Source organism: Pelecanus crispus, chromosome 4, assembly GCF_030463565.1.
Source record: "Pelecanus crispus isolate bPelCri1 chromosome 4, bPelCri1.pri, whole genome shotgun sequence".
NCBI lineage: Eukaryota > Metazoa > Chordata > Aves > Pelecaniformes > Pelecanidae > Pelecanus > Pelecanus crispus.
Window position 1 is genome coordinate 38,859,313 of NC_134646.1, and position 22,490 is coordinate 38,881,802.

The following is a 22,490-nucleotide window of genomic DNA, read 5'->3' on the forward strand; positions in this document are numbered from 1 at the left end:
GCCCTATAAACTTGGGCTGACTCTATGGTGTCAGAACTAGCCTGTTTCATTGAGAATAAGGAAAAAGATCAATGTTTATGCAAATATGCATATTTGTATCTGACACCTAAATTCACATCTGAAGAGGAGATTATAGGGACTAGAGTTTGGAAGGGGTGAAAGTGGATGAGGTACAGGATTGAGAAACACACACAAGGTCTTTCATCATTGGAGTGTTTCAAAATACAGTATAATCAAGCATGAATTCTTACTAGCTGGAGTAATTTTTAATAGTGCTAATTTTGATGCCATTCATTGTCCAAATATTGCCACAGTAGATGGAAAGAACATTGTGATCTACCTGAAAACCGTGCTATGATGACAGTTCTACAGATAACAACACAAATGCATGGGAGCGTGAGCATTAGGAGAAAGAAAATGTTCAGATTAGACAGAATATGTACTTACTTTCTTCAGAACTAATAAGTGAATGCCTTATAATCATGTTTTTAATTTCTTCTTCCAGAACCTTGATGCTTTGCATGACCACCTTGCTACTATTTACCCGGGTATGCGAGCCCCTTCCTTTAGATGCACTGATGCGGAGAAGGGGAAGGGACTCATTCTGCATTACTATTCGGAAAGAGAAGGTCTCCAGGATATTGTCATTGGAATCATCAAAACAGTAGCTCAACAGATCCACGGTACAGAAATAGATATGAAGGTAATATCTGAAGGGATGTACACATTGGAAGTTTATGTCATTAGGACAAAATCAAGAAAATCAAAAGTGAAGTGATGGCAAACAATCATTTTCATTGTTGCTGTCCTCTGTGAAGCAGTGGCATCAGTACTGACTCAGGAAGAGCCATCATTATTTGTGTTGCTTTAAGGACAGGTCAGCCATGTGCTGAGAAGGCCAGCACTAATTTGCAAACAGACCCAATTGGGAACGGTTCAGAACAATATCCCCATATTCAAAGAAGGAGATGACACATAGAGAAATTAGGTACTGGGTTATTTGGTGTGCTTTTTTCCACTTTATTTTATATTTGGCATATATTTCTTGCTGTCTACTGTGTTCTGTGAGAACATGGACATTTTGTCTCTGTGTCCTAGATTCTTCATCTGTGTGCAAACTGTGAGGCTGATGTGCATTGATGAGGCCTGGCTGGCAAGCAGAGTGTTTTCCTCCCAGCCTGCATGCCAGGTCCAACCCAGAACCAAGATGTGTTTGTGGGTTTCATACTACCATTGTGTGGCTGAATATACACTTACAGCCCCAGAAGTGGAAAAATGTTCCTCAGTCACAGTTATTCATATTTATTTATGTAACATCATGTGTGCTAAGTCACTCATGAAATGGGAAAGAGGCTTCTGCTTTGTGTCCATGCAGAGCAACAGAAAGATTTAATTGATCAGGCCTTGCATATGTAATGGTATAAAATCAGAGCTTGATCCAAGGTGCAGATATATCTGGGGAAAAATAGCAAATAAAAGGTTTCTGGTGTTAGAAATATTGCAACTGACATAAAATACTTTTCATCAAGTGGAAAAGAATCTAAGCAGGTAGAGCAAGCATCCTTTTTTCTTTAACTATTCCATAGTCATGTTACATTTCTAGCACAGTTTCATTGTATACTTGCTCAGACAATCTGTTCCAGTTTCATGAGTGTATCACAAAAACATGATTTTGCTCAGATAAGAGATTTACAAGGACCCCAGTGACAAAGGTATTTGTACTGCTATATCAGAGTATTTGCCTTTTAGGTTTCTTTTTATAAGCTAGCTCAGGTTTATAGTGAATGGCTAGTTCTGTATAGTGATGGTGATACACTTGATGTCCTTGTTTAGGTTCTACTTTGTGGAAATCCATAGTTCAAACTTTTACAGCAGGTGTTAGTAATCAGATACAAAGGGTGCAACAGAATCAAAACAATCTTCTTCTTAGGTCCCTGTTTATTCAAAGTGTTGAGGTAGACAAGGAGGACCATGTTGGAAAGTTGGCTGCAAGAGTGCTGAAGCTGTTGCTTGACAAGCATTTCTTTTGGTCGCACAGGCAGCTTATGCAGCCCCCCTTCTCTTACTGCTCAAGCTTGGCCTATGACAGCTTCTTCAGCTGTGTCTCTCCAGCTGTTGTGATGCTATAAAATAAACTAGACTGAGGAAATGAACAAGGTTCAAAATAACGGGTTTTTTTTCTTGGTTATTTTTACCCCCATCTGTTCCTTTATGTGGTTTGGTGTTCTGTCTATCGGAGAGGGTTCTGCCAGCATAGTCAACAGGTCATGCAGAGACAAAACTGATCAGTGGGGCAGAGGAGAAATCTGGGTTGTGCAAAGCAGCTACCACAACAAACTTTTGACAAACTATGCTCAAGCAGGGCCACCTAGAGCCAGTTGCTCTGGACCGTGTTCAGACAGCTTTCAGCTATCTCTATGGGTGGAGACTGAAAGTTCTTTGGACAACTGGTGCCAGCACTCAGTTTTCCTCACAGTAGAAAAGCATTTCCTGATGTTCAGATGGCACCTCCTGTGTTTCAGTTTGTGCCCATCGCCTCTTGTCCTGGCACCGGACACCACTGAAAAGAGCCTGGCTCCATCCTCTGTGCACCCTCCCTTCAGGTATTTGTACACATTGATGAGATCCTCCTGAGCCTTCTCTTCTGCAGGCTGAACAGTGCCAGCTATCTCAGCCTTTCCTCTTATGAGAGGTGCTCCAATGCATTAATCATCTTAGTGGCCCTTCATTGGACTCTCCAGTAGCTCCATATCTCTCTTGTATGGAAGAGCCCACAACTGGACACAGCACTCCAGGTGGGGCCTCTCCAGTGCTGACCAGAGGGGAAGGATGACCTCCCTCAACCTGCAGAGAAAACCTAAGAAATCTCATGATCGAAAGAGGAAAAAAAATATTGATAAAAATACGTTGTTTGTTTTTTGTCCCAAGTTGTTTCTTTGGGTAGACAAATAGCTAAATGGAAAAAAAATGTTAAATTTTATCACCTTTTTGCAGTTTCACCCATAGCTATTTTATATATACATACATATATATATGCATGTTCTTCTGAAATACAGTAGGGCTTTCTTTTTCCAGAATGGTGTTCTTCAGGAAATGTGCCTTTTCTTTTAACACCTAGGGGGTGTGTGTGGTGAAGGCAAGAAAAAAAATAAAAGGTCTCAGTTTGTCTCTGTTAAACTCTGTTAGCACTGAAAGGCGGGCAATTTGTTTTGAACTTGGATTCACAATTCCAGTTGAATAGTTCAGGAAAGCCTAGGTTGACATTAATTGATTAATTAGTTCAAATCCAATTTGCCTTACCTTCCCTGATATGGTAATCCATTTTTAGCTACATAGAGCTAAAGACTATATAATTTTTGCAGCAGGTATTGTCCCAAGAATTGTTGCTGACTTTGAGAACAGACTAAGAAAATTTAAGTTCTGCCAGGCTGAGTATGAGAACTAAAAATCTTCATGGTGCTGGTGACAAGCTTTGGCATGAGATCTCTGTTAGCAGCCTTCTGGCTATGACTTCTCTTGCCTCACTTGTCAGAGGTTGTTTGTGTATAAATGAGAGTGACCTGTGAAAGTGAAGTCAGGACAGAGATTCCCTCAAGGCTACAAATGGTACGGGTCAATGAAGAATGTTGTACAATCCTACAAAGCCCAAAAATCTGTTGGGAAAACAGACTTCTGCAGTTCTGTTATTATCTGAGAGCAGACTATCAAAATCTTGATGGTTTACAATATCAAATGAGAAAAGGCCAGGGGAAATCCTTGACAAGATCGTAATTTCTGACGGTCTCATTACTAATGGCAATATAAAAAACCAAAGCCAGAATGTGACCAGCTGGAGAGCTGACCTAAAAACTGCTTAGGTACTTGTTATGGAGGACAAACAATACTGATCCATACATTAAAATGCTAGCTGTGTATGAAGATAAGTCAATCGTGCAGTGTAATCAGCCTCTAATTCTGACACAAGGGCAGCAGGAAACTTCACTAGCTCCACGCTCAGAGGTTCAGTGCAGTGAGAGTCTCTGCCTTGAAACCAGCTGCCAGGTGGAGACATGCCCACAGTTTTAACTTTGGGTGTGCAAAGCTAAGAGTGGTACCATTTCCACCATGAACTGCTTTGCCTCAGGATCACCCTGAAACAGCTGCAGTAAAATTTGTCAAGTAGCATTGCACAGTCGGTTTTGATCAGAAGAGATCAAGAATTTCATCCTGTATTGTCCTTTAAATGGCAAAAACCTGACTTTGTATTAATCTTCACAATCTGATGGAAAAAGATCCCGTCCAAGAGCATTCTGTTCCTCCTCCATGCTGAGATACGAGTATCTTGGGGACATGCTCATATCTGTAGAACTGAGTCTTGTCCCATAGATACATCAGTGAAAGTTTAACAGATAGCATGTGTTTGTTTTACATGCTGTATCACAGTGATACTGTTTGATTTAGTATCTTGTGTGAAGCTCACCAAATATATTAAACCACAAAGTCATTTTAAAATAACTGTTCTCTGAATTGTCCTTCCCTGAAATATTGGTGTGACTTTTCACTTGGCTAAGCAAGGACAAACTCTGAAGATACATCTTCTGGAAAGCACAGGCAGGTTAGCAGTTAAATGTTATATATTCTCCTTGAAACCAGGAGAGTGATTTTTCCGTTCAGTTTTTAACTGCAGTTACTATGGTGATTGAGCTCATAGATGTGGTGAACTGATGCTACTTTACCAGCTAAGACCGCAGGGCAAGGAAGAATTAGACTTGATTCCTGGCTTTGTTGCTTCTGTCACTGAACTTTCATTTGTCAAGCATTTAACAGAGGCTTCTTCAACAATATATAAATAATACTGAAATTCTGTGACTTGCCAACTTCGTTTGCAGAATGGAACAATAGATAAGTTCTATTTTAGTTAAGCTAACTGCAGAGCATCTAGGGCAGATCTTTATGCCAGATAAGTATCTGGCCAATTAGACTGGATCTGTAGGTACAAGGGGACAGAATTTAACATATTATGTTAATGGGCAGAAGTTCTCATTTTAAATTTGCTGACAAGGTGGATGAAATCATGAGATAGGAAGATTAGATAGTACATAAATGATGTGAGCAGAAAAGGCATCATGAAATTACATATCCAGTGGGAAGTTATTTAAGGATGAATCAGTAGCTTTTTTAGCCTGTAGAGGGGTATGAGTGTAGCTTCTGTTAATAAGGGTCTGTACATGGATGACCAGAATCAAATTCAGTAAACCAGCCATGTCCACAGCATATCACATTTACCAGGAGTGAGCAGCTGGCACTGTGGCCATCTTGTAGATCTGACACATCTCCGTGAGTTTGGCCTGTTTTTCATTTGCTGCGCTGATGTGATGCACTAGTACAGCAAGCATTTCTAGATGCCCTGAAGTCTGGTCAAAAATAGTGTTGCAAATGAACTTGAAGATGCCTGGGAAATTTGCAGCTTTGCACTGTTACTGACACCGTTCTAATATATAAAGGTTATAAAAATAGCACATCGTGTGTGATGACCGACTTCATCGCTGTGTAAGCTTGTAGGATCTGTGGAGGGTCGCATCTCAAATTTAGCTAGACGTCTTGAAGTGTGTAGCAGTTCTATTTTTATAGGTGATTTTTTTTAACCAACACTTGAGTTTTGTTTATTGATGCATCATTCATTTCTAATAAATGGAAAAAAATGGGAAGTTGTGAAAAATCCATTAGGTGCTGCATGATTGCAGGAAAAAACCTGTAAGTACAGGTGCAGGTTGGTAACAGAATACTAGTATACAGTGTCTAAGATGGTCATTGGGTGATAATACTAATATCTCCGGAAGGTGATGCGCTGTTAATATGAACATTTCCTTAAAAAATATTAGATCTTTAAAAATGAATTTTAAGACTCTGCTGAATGAAGAAGCTTTTCACCCAATGTATGCATTTTTTTTCCAGTTGTGGCAAGAGCAACTCTTTGAAGTAAGAGTCCAAGACTGGAAATGATCTGGAAGCATAGAACAATTCTAGTGATAATTCTACACAATTTGAAAAAGGTTACTGTGTATAATCTTAGCTATTCCTTGCCACAATAATAGTAATAATAAAATAAAACCTGTGGGAGTGTGTATGAGTGATATAAAGTAAGAACTAAGACTGTAGCTGCATTCTATCAATCCTCAGTATAGCCATAGTCTCTCACTATTTCAGGGATGATGATTTCAAAGATGAGGAAGACATGGAGAATCTTTAAACCCTGAATTGAGAGGAAAACTAGGTCTCCATCTACTATGTTCCATTTTCCTAGACAAACCCACATACCTTGTTCTCCTCAAATGACCACCACATATTCTTTCTGAGGTTTACCTCTTAGTAATTCATGATTTGCCACTTCTCTTTGTCACACACTGCCATATGGATTACCAACACAGTTTCTTGAGGAAATTAGGGTTTATCATCATTAACATTTGAACTTGTTCATACATCCAGCTTTAGGTACCTACATTAGCTGGTAAATTTAGTAGGTTGATCTTCCTCTAAGTTACTTAGCATATGCAATAGAAAGAGAAGACTAATGCAGCACATGGTATAGAGCACCTAAATCAGGCTCCTGCTCTGAACTGTCTTCCAGAAAAGCCTCTCTTTCCTTCAAATGAATAGTCAAATAGGAGATCAAGGAACACTACCTTCTTAAATTAAGCATCATTTACCAATAAAATAGTGTTATGTTGTTTTACACTCCTCCATTTATATAGGAACAAATAAAGGAATCGACACTCCCCCACCGATCAACTAGCATGGCTGACAGTTGTGGAGGAGAAATATTTAATAAACTAAACATCTTAGGGAGCAAGTGCAATGTTTGTGCATATCTGTTCTGTTTTCATATTGTAACTGTTAATCTCTGTGGGTAAGCTATGCGTAAAGGGCAGAATCAGGATGCATTAGAGCTTTTGAGAAGTCTTTTTTTGCTTCAGTGGCTTTAGGATCAGACTCTACATGAAAGTAGAATCTGGTGCAACATGTTCCAGAAAGTTGTTGCTAAACAATACTGTGCAAATAGAATTGTTCTGTTCCAGTCATCAAATCTAATTAGGCTTGAGAAGAAGTGAATTTGGCCTCTCAAGGTAAATTATGTTATTGTATGAGTTATTAGCTTTAATTATACTGCAATACATGACTCTCACAGCAAACAAAATAATCCCTATTAATTTCATATTTTTTACTAACTTTGAGTAAAATTACTAAAGTGTGAAATGCTATATTCAAGACACTTATTTGAGATTTGACTGATGTAGACGACTGGTTTTGCTGTCATTTCATTTAATATAGAATGCAGCTTGAAGAAGATTGTCATTGCTTTGGTTTTTTCTGTTGGTCCTGATCTTGCAGTCATCACTGCTTCAATGTGTAAGGACTGTATATTCAAACATCTGCTCCATCCACCTTTCTTCTGGCTGACTATGACATGCCCATCCTCTGGTCAGCACTGATTGCTGTTGTGTTATAGGTCTTGCAAAAAGCTTTCATCAAAATAAGGATTCAAGTGGTCTGTAATTCAAGACTTGCTACATGTTCATTAAAGGGGAGGGGAGAATCCTGTTTTCTGGCACATACCGGTAAAAGCAAGCGTAACCTGAGCCTTGACCCCTGATTTCACTCAGGCTTTATAAATTGTATTTCAGTGATCTTCAATGTGTTGTTCACGCAAAGAGCAACTGTGGCTAATCAAAGGCATGATTATTCACCTGGAATTATAAAGACCCTCTAAAATCAGAAATGCTTATTAGAATATATTATTTTTCAAGATGCAAGTATCATTCTTGAATTCATCTTTCTGCTCTAAATGTATTCCTGTCTTCACAGTAGCATTCCAGTTATTAGTTAGTAGCAGACTTTTCAGTTTTTCATTTTTTCCTTCATTTTTCTAGGTTATTCAACAGAGAAATGAGGAATGTGACCACATTCAGTTTTTAATTGAAGAGAAAGAGTCTAAAGAAGAGGACTACTATGAAGATCTTGACAGATTTGAAGAAAATGGTACCCAAGAGTCTCGCATCAGTCCCTATACTTTCTGCAAGGCCTTTCCTTTCCACATAATATTTGACAGAGATCTGGTGGTCACGCAGTGTGGCAATGCTATATACAGAGTCCTTCCACAGGTTAGATGATTCTCATGCATGAATAATCATAGAGAATCCTAATGCTAGAAGCTTCACAGGTCTATTTTAAAGATGAATAAAATAAATTTAGGATTCTCTGTCTAAACAGCATTCCTGTGTAACTGTATAATATTTATTACATTGTGCTCCTCTTGTTTGAAAAAGGTCTGTAAAAATAGCCCTAATTCTACAACAGCTCTGTTGCTTATGATCATATCCATGTGCAGTAAGAGAATAAGCTTGAGCAGAGAAAAGCTGATCATCCCCACAATTCAGTTGTTAGCTTGATACCCGATCCTTACCTTGTAGCTCACTCCAAGATACATTTGCCATGAAAGTGGCAGGGAATTCTCTAAAGTGAATGAGAGACAGTCAGTGCAACTTGGCCTGATGTTCAGGAAATGGTCTTGCCCATACTACTGTGTAGGGTAGCAGCAGGTACATAGTCTATATATAGTACTTGACAGTAATGCCTTCAAATACTTAAGCTGTCAGATGCACAATAACTATGCAGAATAGCAGAAATTGCGGTATACTTTCTTGGCTTGTGCATCAAAAGCATCAGTATTAACTAAGATGAGCCAAACTATGTTTGTGATATATATATGTGTGTTCTGAACTGAAGGCAGCTGCTGCAATTTCCTCTGGTTATTTACAGTAAAAGAGTACTCAACGTCCATTTAATGTTATGTATTCTGTATATGAATAGGATACCTCAGTTCTTGCCTGAAAGAGCTGACAGTGATTCTAAAAATAAGTAACAGGTAAAAACAGTAATATGACAGGAGCAAAAGATAAGATGATGAAAACATCAAATGATCTTTACAATTAATGTAGGCTAACGTTGCACCTACCATGTTGTTTCTGAATCATTGACATGCTTTTAAAATGCAATTTTATGTTATTTGCTTTTACCTGCAATATGGTTTTGGTGATTTCTCTCTGAATTGTGCAGAAAGATTTGAAAGAAGAGCTTTGTAAGTAGCTCTGACGGATTTTTCCCAAGGGCATTCACTGAACACTTATAACTGACTATTCAGCCTACTGAGGATGGCTATCAGAATCCTTATTATCAGAGTTGATGCTTTAGAGAACATAGCTTATTGAAAAGGGAGTTTGAAGGAGGTTGGTTAGGAGGAAAACTCTGGAAAGCTTTTTTTACTGTGGAGTGGGGATGGTTTGACAAATAGTGAATGTGATAGTCTAACACAATTTTAAAAAGTCATCTTGCAGACTAGAACTGCACTTTGAATTCAATATACTTCTGATGTAAAATCCTTAATTTGGAAACCTTGCATTTTAATGGAGAAATGCATAAAGTATATATTCTCTTCCATTCAGTATGGTCATCTAAGCAAATTGAATTTAATTACTCCATGTATATTTTTATTATAAAACATAACAATCTTTTTTTTTTCTTTTTTTATTTTTTATTCCAGCTGCAGCCAGGAAATTGCAGTCTGTTGTCAGTTTTCTCCTTGGTCCGGCCTCATATTGATATTAGTTTCCATGGGATCCTCTCACATATCAATACAGTCTTTGTACTGAGGACCAAGGTAACTAGAGAGTATTCACCTGGCTTTTCTTTAAGGAAGCATGCTTTGGAGAGACAAGAAGAAGTGCTGAAAGCTTGGAAGTCTTCAGAGAAAATTCTTTGCACAGTAGTACGCTCAGTCCCTTTTGAGTCTTGAGCCAAGAAAAAGTCACAGGTGTGAATTCATGTGTAGCTGTTAAGTAGAATGCTTTATAGGAATGGTGGACTACATATACCTCATTCCTGATGCTTTCTTTGCAAGGTGCCAACCCATTATATGTCATTGTATGAAAGTAAATGTAGAAAGGCAATTACATTTACTTTTGCTTCATAACAATACAGGAGGCAAATATGAAATGTGTTCTTGCTTGGGCCATACGTTCATACGTAGTTCTGTGTCCTTTTCTCTAGAGAGGGCAGAAGAGGAGGCGAGTGATATGAACAAATGCAGCATGTGGAATAGCACCTACTATGTCAAGGAACCTGTTTATTTATAGAAAACTGTACCTGAGAGAAACAAACAAGATTTCTTGGAGATGCTCCCTGGTGCAGATAGAACTTCATAGAATAGGCAATACTTTTGTCAAACTATTGTTAAGAAATGATGCAGAAAAAACCAAGAAGTTATGAACATGAACATAACAAAAGATACCATACTTCATGTCTCTGAGGTAGCAAATCACAGCATTAAAATACAGGTGGTGTATGGTGTTCAAATGAGAAATTAATTGGGTTTTAATGTAGGTTGTAGCTCTACTCCAAACATTCTGACTGCCTTCATAGTGAAGGCACTTATGTATGTGGCCTGGTGCATAACACATGTACCATTGCCCTTATATAATTGTGACTTTTCATCACCAGGAGGGGCTGCTGGACGTGGAAAAGCTGGAGTGTGAAGATGAACTGACTGGCACAGAAATCAGTTGCTTACGCCTGAAAGGACAAATGATCTACTTGCCTGAAGCAGACAGCATTCTCTTTCTTTGTTCGCCAAGGTACTTTAAACCTTAAGAGTTCTATAATATTGATTTACATTTTACAATTACTAATTTTAAGAACAAGTATGAGAGTAGTACTATAGAGATTAATTGGTTCAAGTATTGATTTCATTGATTTTGATGTGTTTATACTAAAAGAGGGAGGAGCATTTAAACATCAGAACTTGACTGGTTATTAAATAATTCAATATAAACATTAGGATGCTCTGGCCCAGTTTGTACAAATAGGAATTCCATGATTTTTGGCAAGTTTTGTCCTTTGTTTCTTACTCTCAGAGTGCTAAGAAATGTCGCAATGATTTGGTTTCCTATGTGGATTCATATATTTTTGCAGTAGTTTTAATGTCATAGAGCAGTGATGGTTATAAAGAAGTGGTTGGAATGGGGGATTGAATGGAGGGCTTCTTTAGCTAAAAGCATGTTGAGCTAACACATCAGATTACACAGTTATAATATGTTAATCTTCTGTGTAAAAGGGAGTGGATGAAGACAGAAAAGGAAGAGACTACCGTAATGTAATCTCACCATTATTTGTGCACTGAATTATGTACATTTGATATGTTCATGGAACTCATCAGTGAGAATTTTGTATTTAAATGCAAAAATCAAGAGCCATGTGTTAGCATGAATGCACACGAGTAAGGTATTTCATAGAAGGGGTATGTTGTACAGCTCATTGCAAGTTCAGAAGCATAATCTTTCTTCTGTTATTCAGTTTAATTGTACCCATGTTATTATATATTCCTCCACATTGCAGTGTGATGAACTTGGATGATTTAACCAGAAGAGGTTTATATCTGAGTGATATTCCATTGCATGATGCTACCCGTGATCTGGTTCTTTTGGGAGAGCAGTTCAGAGAGGAATATAAACTGACTCAAGAGCTTGAGATCCTCACTGACAGACTGCAGCACACACTGCGTGCACTGGAAGATGAAAAGAAAAAGACAGACACGTAAGAACCAAATCCTGATTTTGAGCTGAAACAGTCAAGGCAATGTATTATTTATAGTTACCTTCTTCAAAAAATAACAGAATCTTGGAAGGAATGTAAGAGATATTCAGGGCTGATAATTTTGGAGTCAAGAAAGAACATTTTACTTTAATGCCTCATAGGGTATTTCTTTATTTAGATTGTCAAATGTCATCTGCAGTCTAGGCTGTTACATGCACAGGTGTTTTGATGGCTCCTTCCCTGATAAGGGAAGTAATGAGAAGTGAACTGACAATCCTTTTTGCTTTGTGAATTACCTAAAACAGTAGTTTTGCAAACTTTCTTACATGCAGTCCCTGTAGCCAAGATGAATTTGATGAATGCCCAAATGCTACTATTTGACAGAGTACTGTAAAACAGCTGTAGACCACTTTGTCTTTCTGGACTGCCATGCTTACAGGTTAATAGTACAGAAAAACATATCTTATAAGCCTTGAAAATAGTCTATGTAAAAGTAAAGTTTTGCAATACACTAATGCTATGAATTTGTTTTTACAGTTATCTGTAGAAATGGATTTGGGGCTATCTAGATAATAGTACTATCTAAATATAAGTACAGAACAATAATAAAGTATATGTGTTGGGCCCCAAATCCATTTCTACAGATAACTGTAAAATCAAATTCATAGCATTAGTGTATGGCAGCTCAGCTCAAGGACTGCTGGCAAGTAAATTAAACAAAAGTTTATGTGACAAGAAGTATGGGGCTGATGGTTGACTCTAGTTTATAAAACATAGTTCCTATCTCTGTAATAGAAGAATTTCTTCTGGATTATAATTGTTTAGTAGTAGAATTAACATTTGTTGTGCTATGAATTCTATTGACAGATTTTTTTTTCTGTAGTAGAGTAATGGAAATGATTGTAAAAAGACTTGAAAGGGATGGACGGAAGAGTCAGAGAGAAAAGAAGCCTAAAAAATATTTTTTCTATTCATTCCTGTTGACTTGCTTTATAAAGTCATTTTACCTTCAGGAATTCTAGCCTTCTTGGCAGCCGCTGGAACGGTATCAGTTACTATATCATGTGCCAAAAGTATTCACTAATTATAACTCATGCAGTAGTGAACTTGCCAAAAATGCAGCTAATGAGGGTTTGTGCAGGAGGCTGTGTACAAAATGATGCTCAGGATTTGTGAAACAGAGATCTTCAGCTTGCCCACTTAGCTGTGTAAGGAGGGAAATACACCTTAAGATGGCAGGTAGAAAGTTGAAGAAATACACATGAGAGAAGGGTGAAGCTCTCTGTGTGTGATTTGGATTTTATTTGCATAATTTGTAATATGAACTAGTGTTAATATGTCATATAGACTATTAATTAAAAAATGTAATAAACCCTAAAAGCAGCATTCTCAACGGAAGAGGAAACATTTAGCAATGCATGAATTGATCAAAGGTGGAAAACTGTTTGATCTCTTCATGGCCTTTTTGGCAGTTTTTATGGTTCTGTGAGCAAAACCAGATTATATGAGCTGAGGATATGGCAGAAATGCTTAAGCAATAAGCAAAAATGATCCAAGACACTATTAACAGATCATGTCAGAAGAATTAGTAATATATGCCTCATTTTGTTGGTAACTTAGATGTATTAATGTGTGTTTGATGAAATGTCATGGCTTTAGATATGCTGATGTAGATCAGTTCCTGTTTCCCAAATAACATATTCTTCAGTAAACATCTTTTATATTGCTCTTTGATGATGTGAGTATGTTATAAACCCTATGGGAGGTACTAAGTTAATATTTGAAGAGTGCTGATGTAAAGACCTTTCTCCACATTCTTTCTGTTTTGCTTGTGCCTTTCTTTTCTTACACGTTTAGATTACTCTACTCTGTTCTACCACCATCAGTGGCAAATGAGCTGAGACACAAGCGTCCTGTTCCAGCTAAGCGGTATGACAATGTGACCATTCTTTTCAGTGGCATTGTTGGATTCAATGCCTTCTGTAGTAAACATGCCTCTGGAGAGGGAGCCATGAAGATTGTCAATCTTTTAAATGATCTTTACACGAGATTTGATATTCTGACTGATTCACGAAGGAATCCATTTGTTTATAAGGTAAGTAGAAAATTTTAAAAGTATTTAATCTGTGACTTTTCAATAATTTTCTATCATGTCACTCTTTTCCATCCTTTGGATTTTAGGCTTTTTTTTAAAAAATAGTTATGTTCTCACTCTCTGAACTGTGTTACCTGATATTACATAGCTAAAGAAGAGTATGTTGTTTATCTCTAAATGTGTGAAGGAACATAAAGGGCTTAGATCTCGGCAGGATTTCTGCACAGTCACCCATTAGGTGGATATATAAATCTACTTCCATGTTTAGCAGATGTCAACACTTGTACAAGCAGTTTGTGGTTCTGCTGACCCTGTGCTTTTAAGTTTTTCAGTCATGTACCTGGGTCATCTGGTTGTAAATTATAACTTATTATTCAGTTACTCAATGTGAATTTCATTCCTTCATTAGGAATGAGGTGTAGTTGCAGATGCAGCTGGTAGCAGGTAGATAGGTAAAGAGACATATATATCCCATATATATGTACACATGTATGCTTGTGTGCTTTTGTGTATAAGATTCATTCCTAGCTTTTACTAGAAGTCAATTTTGTGTCCTGTACAAAGTGAATCAAGGGTGTGAGTCAAAATAAACATAGTGCTCAGTTTCTACGGAAATTCAGAAGACCCCATAAGAGAGGCTCAAGTTCACACAATCACAGTGTCATTTTAATTTGTTACATTGTGGACATACAATAAATTCTTTTCAATAAGAAGCAGAGATGATGGCAGTTAGGGTGATTTGAATGAAAATGAAGAGAAACTATTTGAAAGGACAAGCAGTCGTGAAGGAAGCACTACGTCCATTCTAGTACTCTAAAGTCCACGATAATAAAGCGATTGAAAAATATGTATCTTGATAGGTGGAAACAGTTGGGGACAAGTACATGACAGTGAGTGGTCTACCAGAGCCTTGCATTCATCATGCACGATCTATCTGCCACCTGGCATTGGATATGATGGAAATAGCAGGCCAAGTTCAAGTAGATGGTGAGCCTGTACAGGTTAGTAAATGTGTGGGCTTGAATGAAGACCCTGTTCTTTGATATGATGATAATCCTTTAAAATATGATAATTCTTAAGTCCCAGTCCATGCAAGCTTTGTTATTGTTAGCTTTTGAGACTACTGTCTACAAATAATATGGAGTCACATGTAGATGTGACATGTGCAGTTCCCAGACCTTAAAATCTAATTATTCTGCTTAACCTTTTAAAGGACTAGTTTAGGTCTGCATAATTTATATCTGTTTTCTGATCATTTCAATCTAATCAACAAACGCCCACTGCGCATCAAGTACAATTCTTTGAGACTTTTTCATCTCAATGAACAGAACAATAATATTCCCTCACTGATACTTTTGAATACGCTTCAGATCCTCACCTCAGCATGACAAAATACTGCATTAAAAAGAAAAGTACAGTTCCATAGGCAGTTATGGCAATGGTTACGGGCAACAATGTATATTAATGGAAGTTCACTCATTGTGGGATTTCATGAAGATGTTGTGGCATTAATACAGAACTGGGGAGGATGCATTGACCTGTCCTCATCAGAAGGCTGTGAGAGCAAAATAAGTAATGAGTGTGGTGCATATTTGTATTTACATGAATATTATTGGTCTATCACCTCACTTAGATCTGTGTACTTCACTTTGTCACTGGGCAAAGAAGTGAGAAGGTTTGATCTGGGGCTTTACAATAACTGTAATGTGCTGTAAGAATGAGCTTCTCCAAACCCCTGTCCTATCTCTTGAGCTTTTAAATGTAGAATACCATGATGTTTTCTCTGAGAAACATCTTTTTTTCTTGACCTACACCATCCATTTCTGCACCTTCTGAGCACTCATTAAACACAGACCTGCAGCGTATGCCTCTCTTTCCCTTTTTTTAATTTCACAGTACATAATAGCAGCATGGCATGGTGTATGCTGGAAAAATATGGATTTTGTTCTTTAATGTGGGAAGCAGAGCCATGACACTGCACAAATTAAAAAAAAAAAAAAGTGACACAAAATGCAAGGCTTTGAAGAAGCAGGAGTGGCACACTGAAAAACTGAAGTCTAGTAGACAGAAATGGCATAATACCTGTATTTAGTCAGAAGCATCAGATTAGTTACTTTGATTGATTTTGAATATTCAAACTTTATTTTTTCTCTCTAAAGATAACAATAGGAATCCATACTGGTGAGGTAGTCACAGGTGTCATAGGCCAAAGGATGCCACGTTACTGTCTCTTTGGAAATACTGTCAATCTAACAAGCAGAACAGAAACTACTGGACAAAAGGGAAAGATCAATGTCTCTGAATATACTTACAGGTAAGTAATGCAGTATTTTTATTGGTGTTGACATCTTAAAAGAAACCACTTTGTCAGCATAACATCAAAGTGTCTTTGGAATTGAAAGTGACAGGACTCCTGCAACACATTATTTAAGTAAATGAGTTCTCATGAAACTGTATGGCAGACTGCATTAGGATATACCATTATTGGTATGCAGATACGATAATGATCTAGAGATAGATTTGACTCTTTTGTCAATTTGCTCAATATCTGTAGCATGTTTAATATTCTATATAGTGCATGGTGTGCATGCATAGTACATACATTTACATGTTTTCTCTTTCAATTTCAGGTGTCTTATGACACCAGAAAATTCAGATCCTCAGTTCCATCTGGAGTACAGGGGTCCAGTTTCTATGAAGGGTAAAAAAGAGCCAATGCAGGTTTGGTTTTTGTCCAGAAAGAGTACAGAGACAGAGGTATGACTAACCAGGGTGTGTTTTTTTTTTTTTTTTAAACAAGGCATAAACATGACAAATTTAATCTAAACCACTGAGATCCATCTGCATTTGCAAAACTAAATGTTCCCTAGAAAAAATGAAGTTTTGTGCAACACTATTTCATTAATGCATTTACTATCTTGACAGCACATTAAAGTCCTTGGTTATTTGTCTCTGCAGTTTATGCAGTCCCTGAAAGAATACATTTGTATTTTAAAAAGTCCTTGAGAGAATGCCAAGTGTTTAAATATTTATACCTCCCTCTTCTTACAGATTTCTCCACTGTACTAGATTTTGCAATATAACGTCCGTTTCTGTTTAGCTGACATGTCTGGTTATCAGCACTTCAAAATTCACCATTTGCTTTCTTACAGTGAGTGAATAAATGTGCCTTCAAATATTTAGGAAACAGTCTAGCAACTACCTGCAGGCAGGTTCACACCTGATGTATATGGTGGTCTGTTAAGCCCAGATGGATCTCCTTGTTCGGAGTCTGTTGCACAATAGAGGTCTTGCTTTAGAAATATACGGGGTGAAAACTATTTCTTCTAAATGACATATGAGCCTAAATCCTCTTCTCAAAATGATGTAGGGTAAAGCTCTTCAAGCACTGAGTGGTCTTTAAGCTTATGCCTCAATTTCAGAAGTCTGGGCATGTATTAACCAAAATCTCATTAAAAGGCAATGAGATCTAGACTCATAAGCGTGCTACAAACTTAGACACTTAATCAGGTAACAGTATGCCAGCTGATTTGCCATAGCTGAGCAGATGCATACATTCCACCCATTGCCAACAGGGAGAAATAAAGGGTAAAAGTAATTTACATAGCTCAAATTTTGTCCTGAAGTAATACAGAAAGACAGAGTTTTAAGCTAATGTATTTAATCTTAAAAATACACTTAACTAAAGTAATGAAAGTCATCAGTTACCTTGGCTGAAATAATACCTGTAAGTCACAGGAAATTAATTACGCGTCTGAATATTCATGTCCTCCTGAAAATGAAATTTAGGCTCTTAAACTGTTTGGGTTCTTTAGGAGATCTAATCCAGATTTATTACCACTGGTACCCAAGTATATGAATACTGACTTTTTAATGGTAACTCCCAGTAACCCCTCGTATTAAACTTCAGGAGAGAGCATGTACTTTAACTCTGCTGAAGTCTATTTTAGTATATATTACTTACAATAATATTCTGGGGGCCACTTCTGATAATACTTTCCTATTTTTATTCTATGTCAAGATTAACTATCATTTCACATGACTATCGTTCTTTCAAATCTATAGTTGTATTTAAAATATATTTTAATTAAACACCTTCCACTTTTTTTCTGTATTATAAATTCTATCCTATCATTTGTAGCAGGGCACAATGTAATTTTAAATGTAAAATTTCAGAGGGGTACTGAGTCAGGTGGGTGTTTTCCTTGTTTCATCCTCACATGTGTTTAATATGAATATAGGGTTCAGATAGTTTAGAATTTTAAATATTGCAATTTCCTTTTAGAGATCTTGCACAACAGTTGGTTTTGTTACTCCTCACAGCAGTCCTGAGAGGTACTTGCTGATACTATTATCTAGTAATCGAGCTTTGTAGATGGGGACATGGAGGAGGAATAAACCTGACACAAAAATACTGTCAGCCTGATTTTCAGGAGCACTTAAGACTCACAGTTTAAGCACACCCAAAAAGTCTCTCTAATTTTTGTTAGTTTTTGTTAATTCTGAAATTCAGATATACATGTAATTCTTATAGATAGGAGGACTTCTCCAATCACAGGTATCCTAAATTGTAGTAGGTTTGGGAGAATAGAAGACTAGAAAGATATACTCATGTGGTGACTGGAACTGATAATCATTTGGTCAGAGGTGATTTTGAAAAGTGAAAGAATATAATCCTCTAATCTTTTAATTCTTTTTCACTCCCTGCACAATTTCATCTGTCCATACACAAAAAGATGCACTGAGTTTTATCCTTTAAGATTTTCTGAACTGTTTGCAGTTTCTCTTTGTCTTGTGAAGGTACTCTTCATGTTATTTCTGGCACTTTATAGGCTGTACATGATAGTTGTAAGCCAAAAGCGGAAACCAGATAAGCAACTTTTTATGTTTGATTACCTTAGAGTAATTGCTTAGCTTTAGGCAAGGGTGTAGTTTCGGTTTTCTTTTCAGAATCTTATTCTCTCTGACCTTTCAAACACATACAAGTGCTAATGTATTATCATGTGCAGTGCCAATCATAACAATAAATCTGGCATGTTAACATGTATACAGAAACTATGGCAAATATCCTGAAACGTCACTCCAGAATATTGCAAGAAGTGGCTTATAGAAGTAAACATGAAAATATTCCTTAAATCATCCTGAAGATATTTCTGCTGATTATTCTTTTACTGTGAAGTTTTCTACCTCCAATATCTTTAAAACTAGGATAGATTCACACTAGTGATGCATTCTCCTTTTTTTTACATCCCTTAGAGAGTGATTAGCTCAGCATTTGCAAATCTATCAGCATAATATTTTACCCTGAAGCCCAGTAATTAATATATGGTAAGGAAAGAGGACAAAATACTTACAGCTGGCATAGAGATGTGAAACCAAGGCTTAAAATAGGCTGTCTCTCTGTGAGGCCTGTAGAAAATGGTAGGGTTGGAGCAGCTCAGCATACCTCAGACTTGGTTCCTAAGTTGGCACCTCTAATATCAGTAACCATGAGCAGTAGTTGCTTCTGAGAAAGACCTGATTTACAAGAATCAGTGTTGGTTTGGGGTGCTGCTCCTTTACTTTTTTCCACTTAAGCGATCTCTTCCATGATACCATTACAGCAAAAATTAGAATCGCATCAGGAATATACATAGAACAAAAGCAACTGTGACCAATTACTCATTTTGCATCCGCTTGTTTGCGTATTATAAGATTAATTATTACTATCATTATTATTTTAACAGAAGTTCAGCTGCAGCTTCTCTCTTCAGAAACAGATTTGTAAAAAAATAAAGGTTGCAGAGAGCCTCAGATGCCTGACTGCCATTTTTATCATTCCCCAATTCCAAATATCTTTCTCTTCTGCCCTGTCCCCACATTACTGATGGGAACAAGTTAAAGTATCTCAGTCAGAGCTAGTAGTTCATCAGAGAATGTAGGAATTGTTACGTTCCTGCATACAACACATGTGAAAGAAATACGTGCATTACCTATGCTGTGTTTTATTATTTTTATTATTTGCTGATATTGGTTGCAAGTTATAAAATGTATTTTGTCACTGCATTGACCCACCATGTTGTTGCTTCAAAGAAAATCCCTTACTTCTCAAATTCTACTTGCATGCACTCAAGGAAACAAAGCAAGATGCTTTCTGAGCTGAGGGAAGAGGAAGAGGACGCTGGATAGGGTGCAATACTGTCTCCAAATAGGGTGCCAGGCATTAAGGTTGAGTTATGAATGTTATTTCACATCATAGCTCCCATTCCCATCTGCAGTACCACTGTCTCTTGCCCTACTCTTGAAATCATACTCACCATTTTTCCCAGGCTCGCTTGCTATTTTTTTTTCCTTAATGTTTGGTATTGTTATATCTCTGCTATGAGCATGTATTTCAAGCTTTCCTTTTTTGATATGCATTTTTGCACATCAGTCATGTGGCCCTTCCTACCACCGAGATAATATTGAATAAAATTTTGTAATATGCACGCCACAACTAACCACTTCAATCTGACACTTTACATCTTCATCTTCATCTCTGAAGTACAGTGGTTACATGAATCAGTGACATTTCTGGAAAGATAGGTATCTCAGTTGTTGGGCAGAACAATGAACTTAAAGAACTATTTTTAAAAATAATACCTAAAGCAGCATTATGAAAATTATTGTGTAAATGTTGCTTATCAGATTTAGTTTTGCTATTACTGTGCTTCCCATTCATTTTGTGAATAACACTTGATGCCCTGTAAATTCCTGGTTAGAAAAAGGTTCCTCTTTTGATATCCTGCATTTTCCCTTTGTAAACACTATGTAAACATCTTCTATATTGAAAGGGGGCAATTCTTTGTCTGATACTGCCATTTGAAGCATGTGCCAATGTACTTCTACTGAATGCTGTTCACTCGCAATGTATTTCTTATTGATTTATATTAACTAAATTAGGTTGTCATGTTAATAATAGATTGCTGGACAATTTTAGACCACCTGTAGTGCTTTGATTCTTTTCTGATGGAGCCCCCAGAATTGAAAGGCATACTGCTGGGACATGGTTGTCATGGTTGCCTTTTGCTTTGGTCTTTCTAATTTTCAGAAATGATCTTATTTTATTCCTTGGGAGGACCTGATAATATTCTAGGCATCATGGCATAATTAAGGGTTGTAAAGCTTGTAAGAGGACATAGTGTCTTTTATCAGCTGATACAGTTAGTAAAAGTGGACAAGGTTTCAGATGCATAGACCTTCCATAACTTCAACATACAGTGCATTTTTATGTTTATAATATCTGTTCTTATCTGGCTGATAATTTCTGAATATTTGCATTATAAAATAGGATAGTGCAATTACTTTGTGTATAAAAATTGTCTATATCTAGTATACCTTATCAGCACAGAATATATATGTATAAATGTTTCATGTTAATGTGCAAAAGAAATTGCAATAAACTATTTTTTCCACTGACTTACAGAAATTTTGGGATTTTCTTTTCGGTGAAAGCTGTATTTTATTGTTTGATACAAAACAAGTATGTTCTCCGTCCCATAATTTGAAGCCCAAGTTTAAATAATTTATCGAGTCATTGTTCCAATGTTTGCAAATGTCCAAGAGTCTCCCACATTCAGGTTGGTGGATCACATCCTCAGATGAAAGTAGTGTTCAAAATGTGTAATTAATGCTCCAAAAATAGTAGACAAGGTCACAAAAATGCATGCATTGCTTTGAAACTCTTGGACAATATTTAACAATCAAAAATTATTACCTGTCCACTTTAAGCAGAATGTACACTACCAACCAAAGTTTTAGGAATGGAAATGAAGAGAGGAAGCCACATGCATTCCTTTCCATCATCTCACTGTCAGACAGCAACGCATCCCAGCACTCCATGAGAGATTGCCATCGCTCTAAAGATACACAACAGCAATTTGCACTTAAAGTTGATCAAGCTCACCAAAACTTTAATGGTGGCTCCTAAAGACATGGGATTTGTGACGGCTGTGGTTGTGCGTTGACATAATTCATGCAAATGGATGTGAAGTAACTGAAGTTTCTGTATTATGCTTCAAGCTGATGGAAGATGGCATGCCAGAAAACTCAAATAATGCTCTGAGTTTATATTTTACCTTCTTAATAATTTCAAAGTATTAAAGCTCCTGTTAAGCTACTCTGTAACATAATCAATTTCTTAAAGTACTGGAATAATAGCTTATGTATAGTGTTCATGTAAGAGCTTTTTATCTCAAGGTAACCAGTATGATTTAGGCACGTAACCACTTTTATTACTAAAACTGGTCTTCACTTAAATGCTGCATTCAGCTACTAAAATTATACTTTGGTTAAATATTGCTCTCAGATACCAGTTAAAAACTTCTGTAGCTATTTAGTTCTTTTATGTGTGCTCTATTGCCTCTTTTATTTAACTGTAGTGATTTACTTTTTCAATAGAAGCTCTCTAGCTGAAACATGAGGCAGAGTAATTACCAAAGTCTGTTTCAAAGGCATTTACAAATACATCTGTTTTATTTTAGTATTTTTTGTAAAAAAGTTGAAACAAGGAGAAGAAAGGGGAAAGCAGCAATGAAATTGCAAATTATGGAGTGCTTAGGTGTTTGTAATATTCTGGATCATATGCTTTTCTTTGAATTCAGATATGCAAAAGAATTCGGGTTTCTGTGGTATTATTAAGGCTGTCACCATGCAATGGACTGCTGCTCTACTGCTATCTTAAAGTCGGCACTGCGGTTGGCTTCCATAATGGAAGGCTGAGTAGTGTGATTGTTGCTAGTGTTTCCTGGAT

At 36.9% G+C, this 22,490-nt stretch overlaps 1 protein-coding gene across 1 annotated transcript in view; it reads left to right on the plus strand.

The window, feature by feature from the left end:
* The window catches only part of GUCY1B1 (guanylate cyclase 1 soluble subunit beta 1), a 43,754-nt gene extending 23,897 nt beyond the window's left edge, over nucleotides 1-19,857 (plus strand). Inside the window, exons 4-13 of the mRNA XM_075709309.1 lie at nucleotides 506-703; nucleotides 7,908-8,138; nucleotides 9,578-9,694; nucleotides 10,534-10,667; nucleotides 11,428-11,625; nucleotides 13,483-13,720; nucleotides 14,581-14,721; nucleotides 15,880-16,034; nucleotides 16,351-16,477; nucleotides 19,834-19,857. Of these exons, the coding sequence (XP_075565424.1) occupies nucleotides 506-703; nucleotides 7,908-8,138; nucleotides 9,578-9,694; nucleotides 10,534-10,667; nucleotides 11,428-11,625; nucleotides 13,483-13,720; nucleotides 14,581-14,721; nucleotides 15,880-16,034; nucleotides 16,351-16,477; nucleotides 19,834-19,857 (1,563 nt within the window). The remainder of the gene's footprint in view (nucleotides 1-505; nucleotides 704-7,907; nucleotides 8,139-9,577; nucleotides 9,695-10,533; nucleotides 10,668-11,427; nucleotides 11,626-13,482; nucleotides 13,721-14,580; nucleotides 14,722-15,879; nucleotides 16,035-16,350; nucleotides 16,478-19,833) is intronic.
* The last annotated feature ends 2,633 nt before the right edge of the window (nucleotides 19,858-22,490 follow it).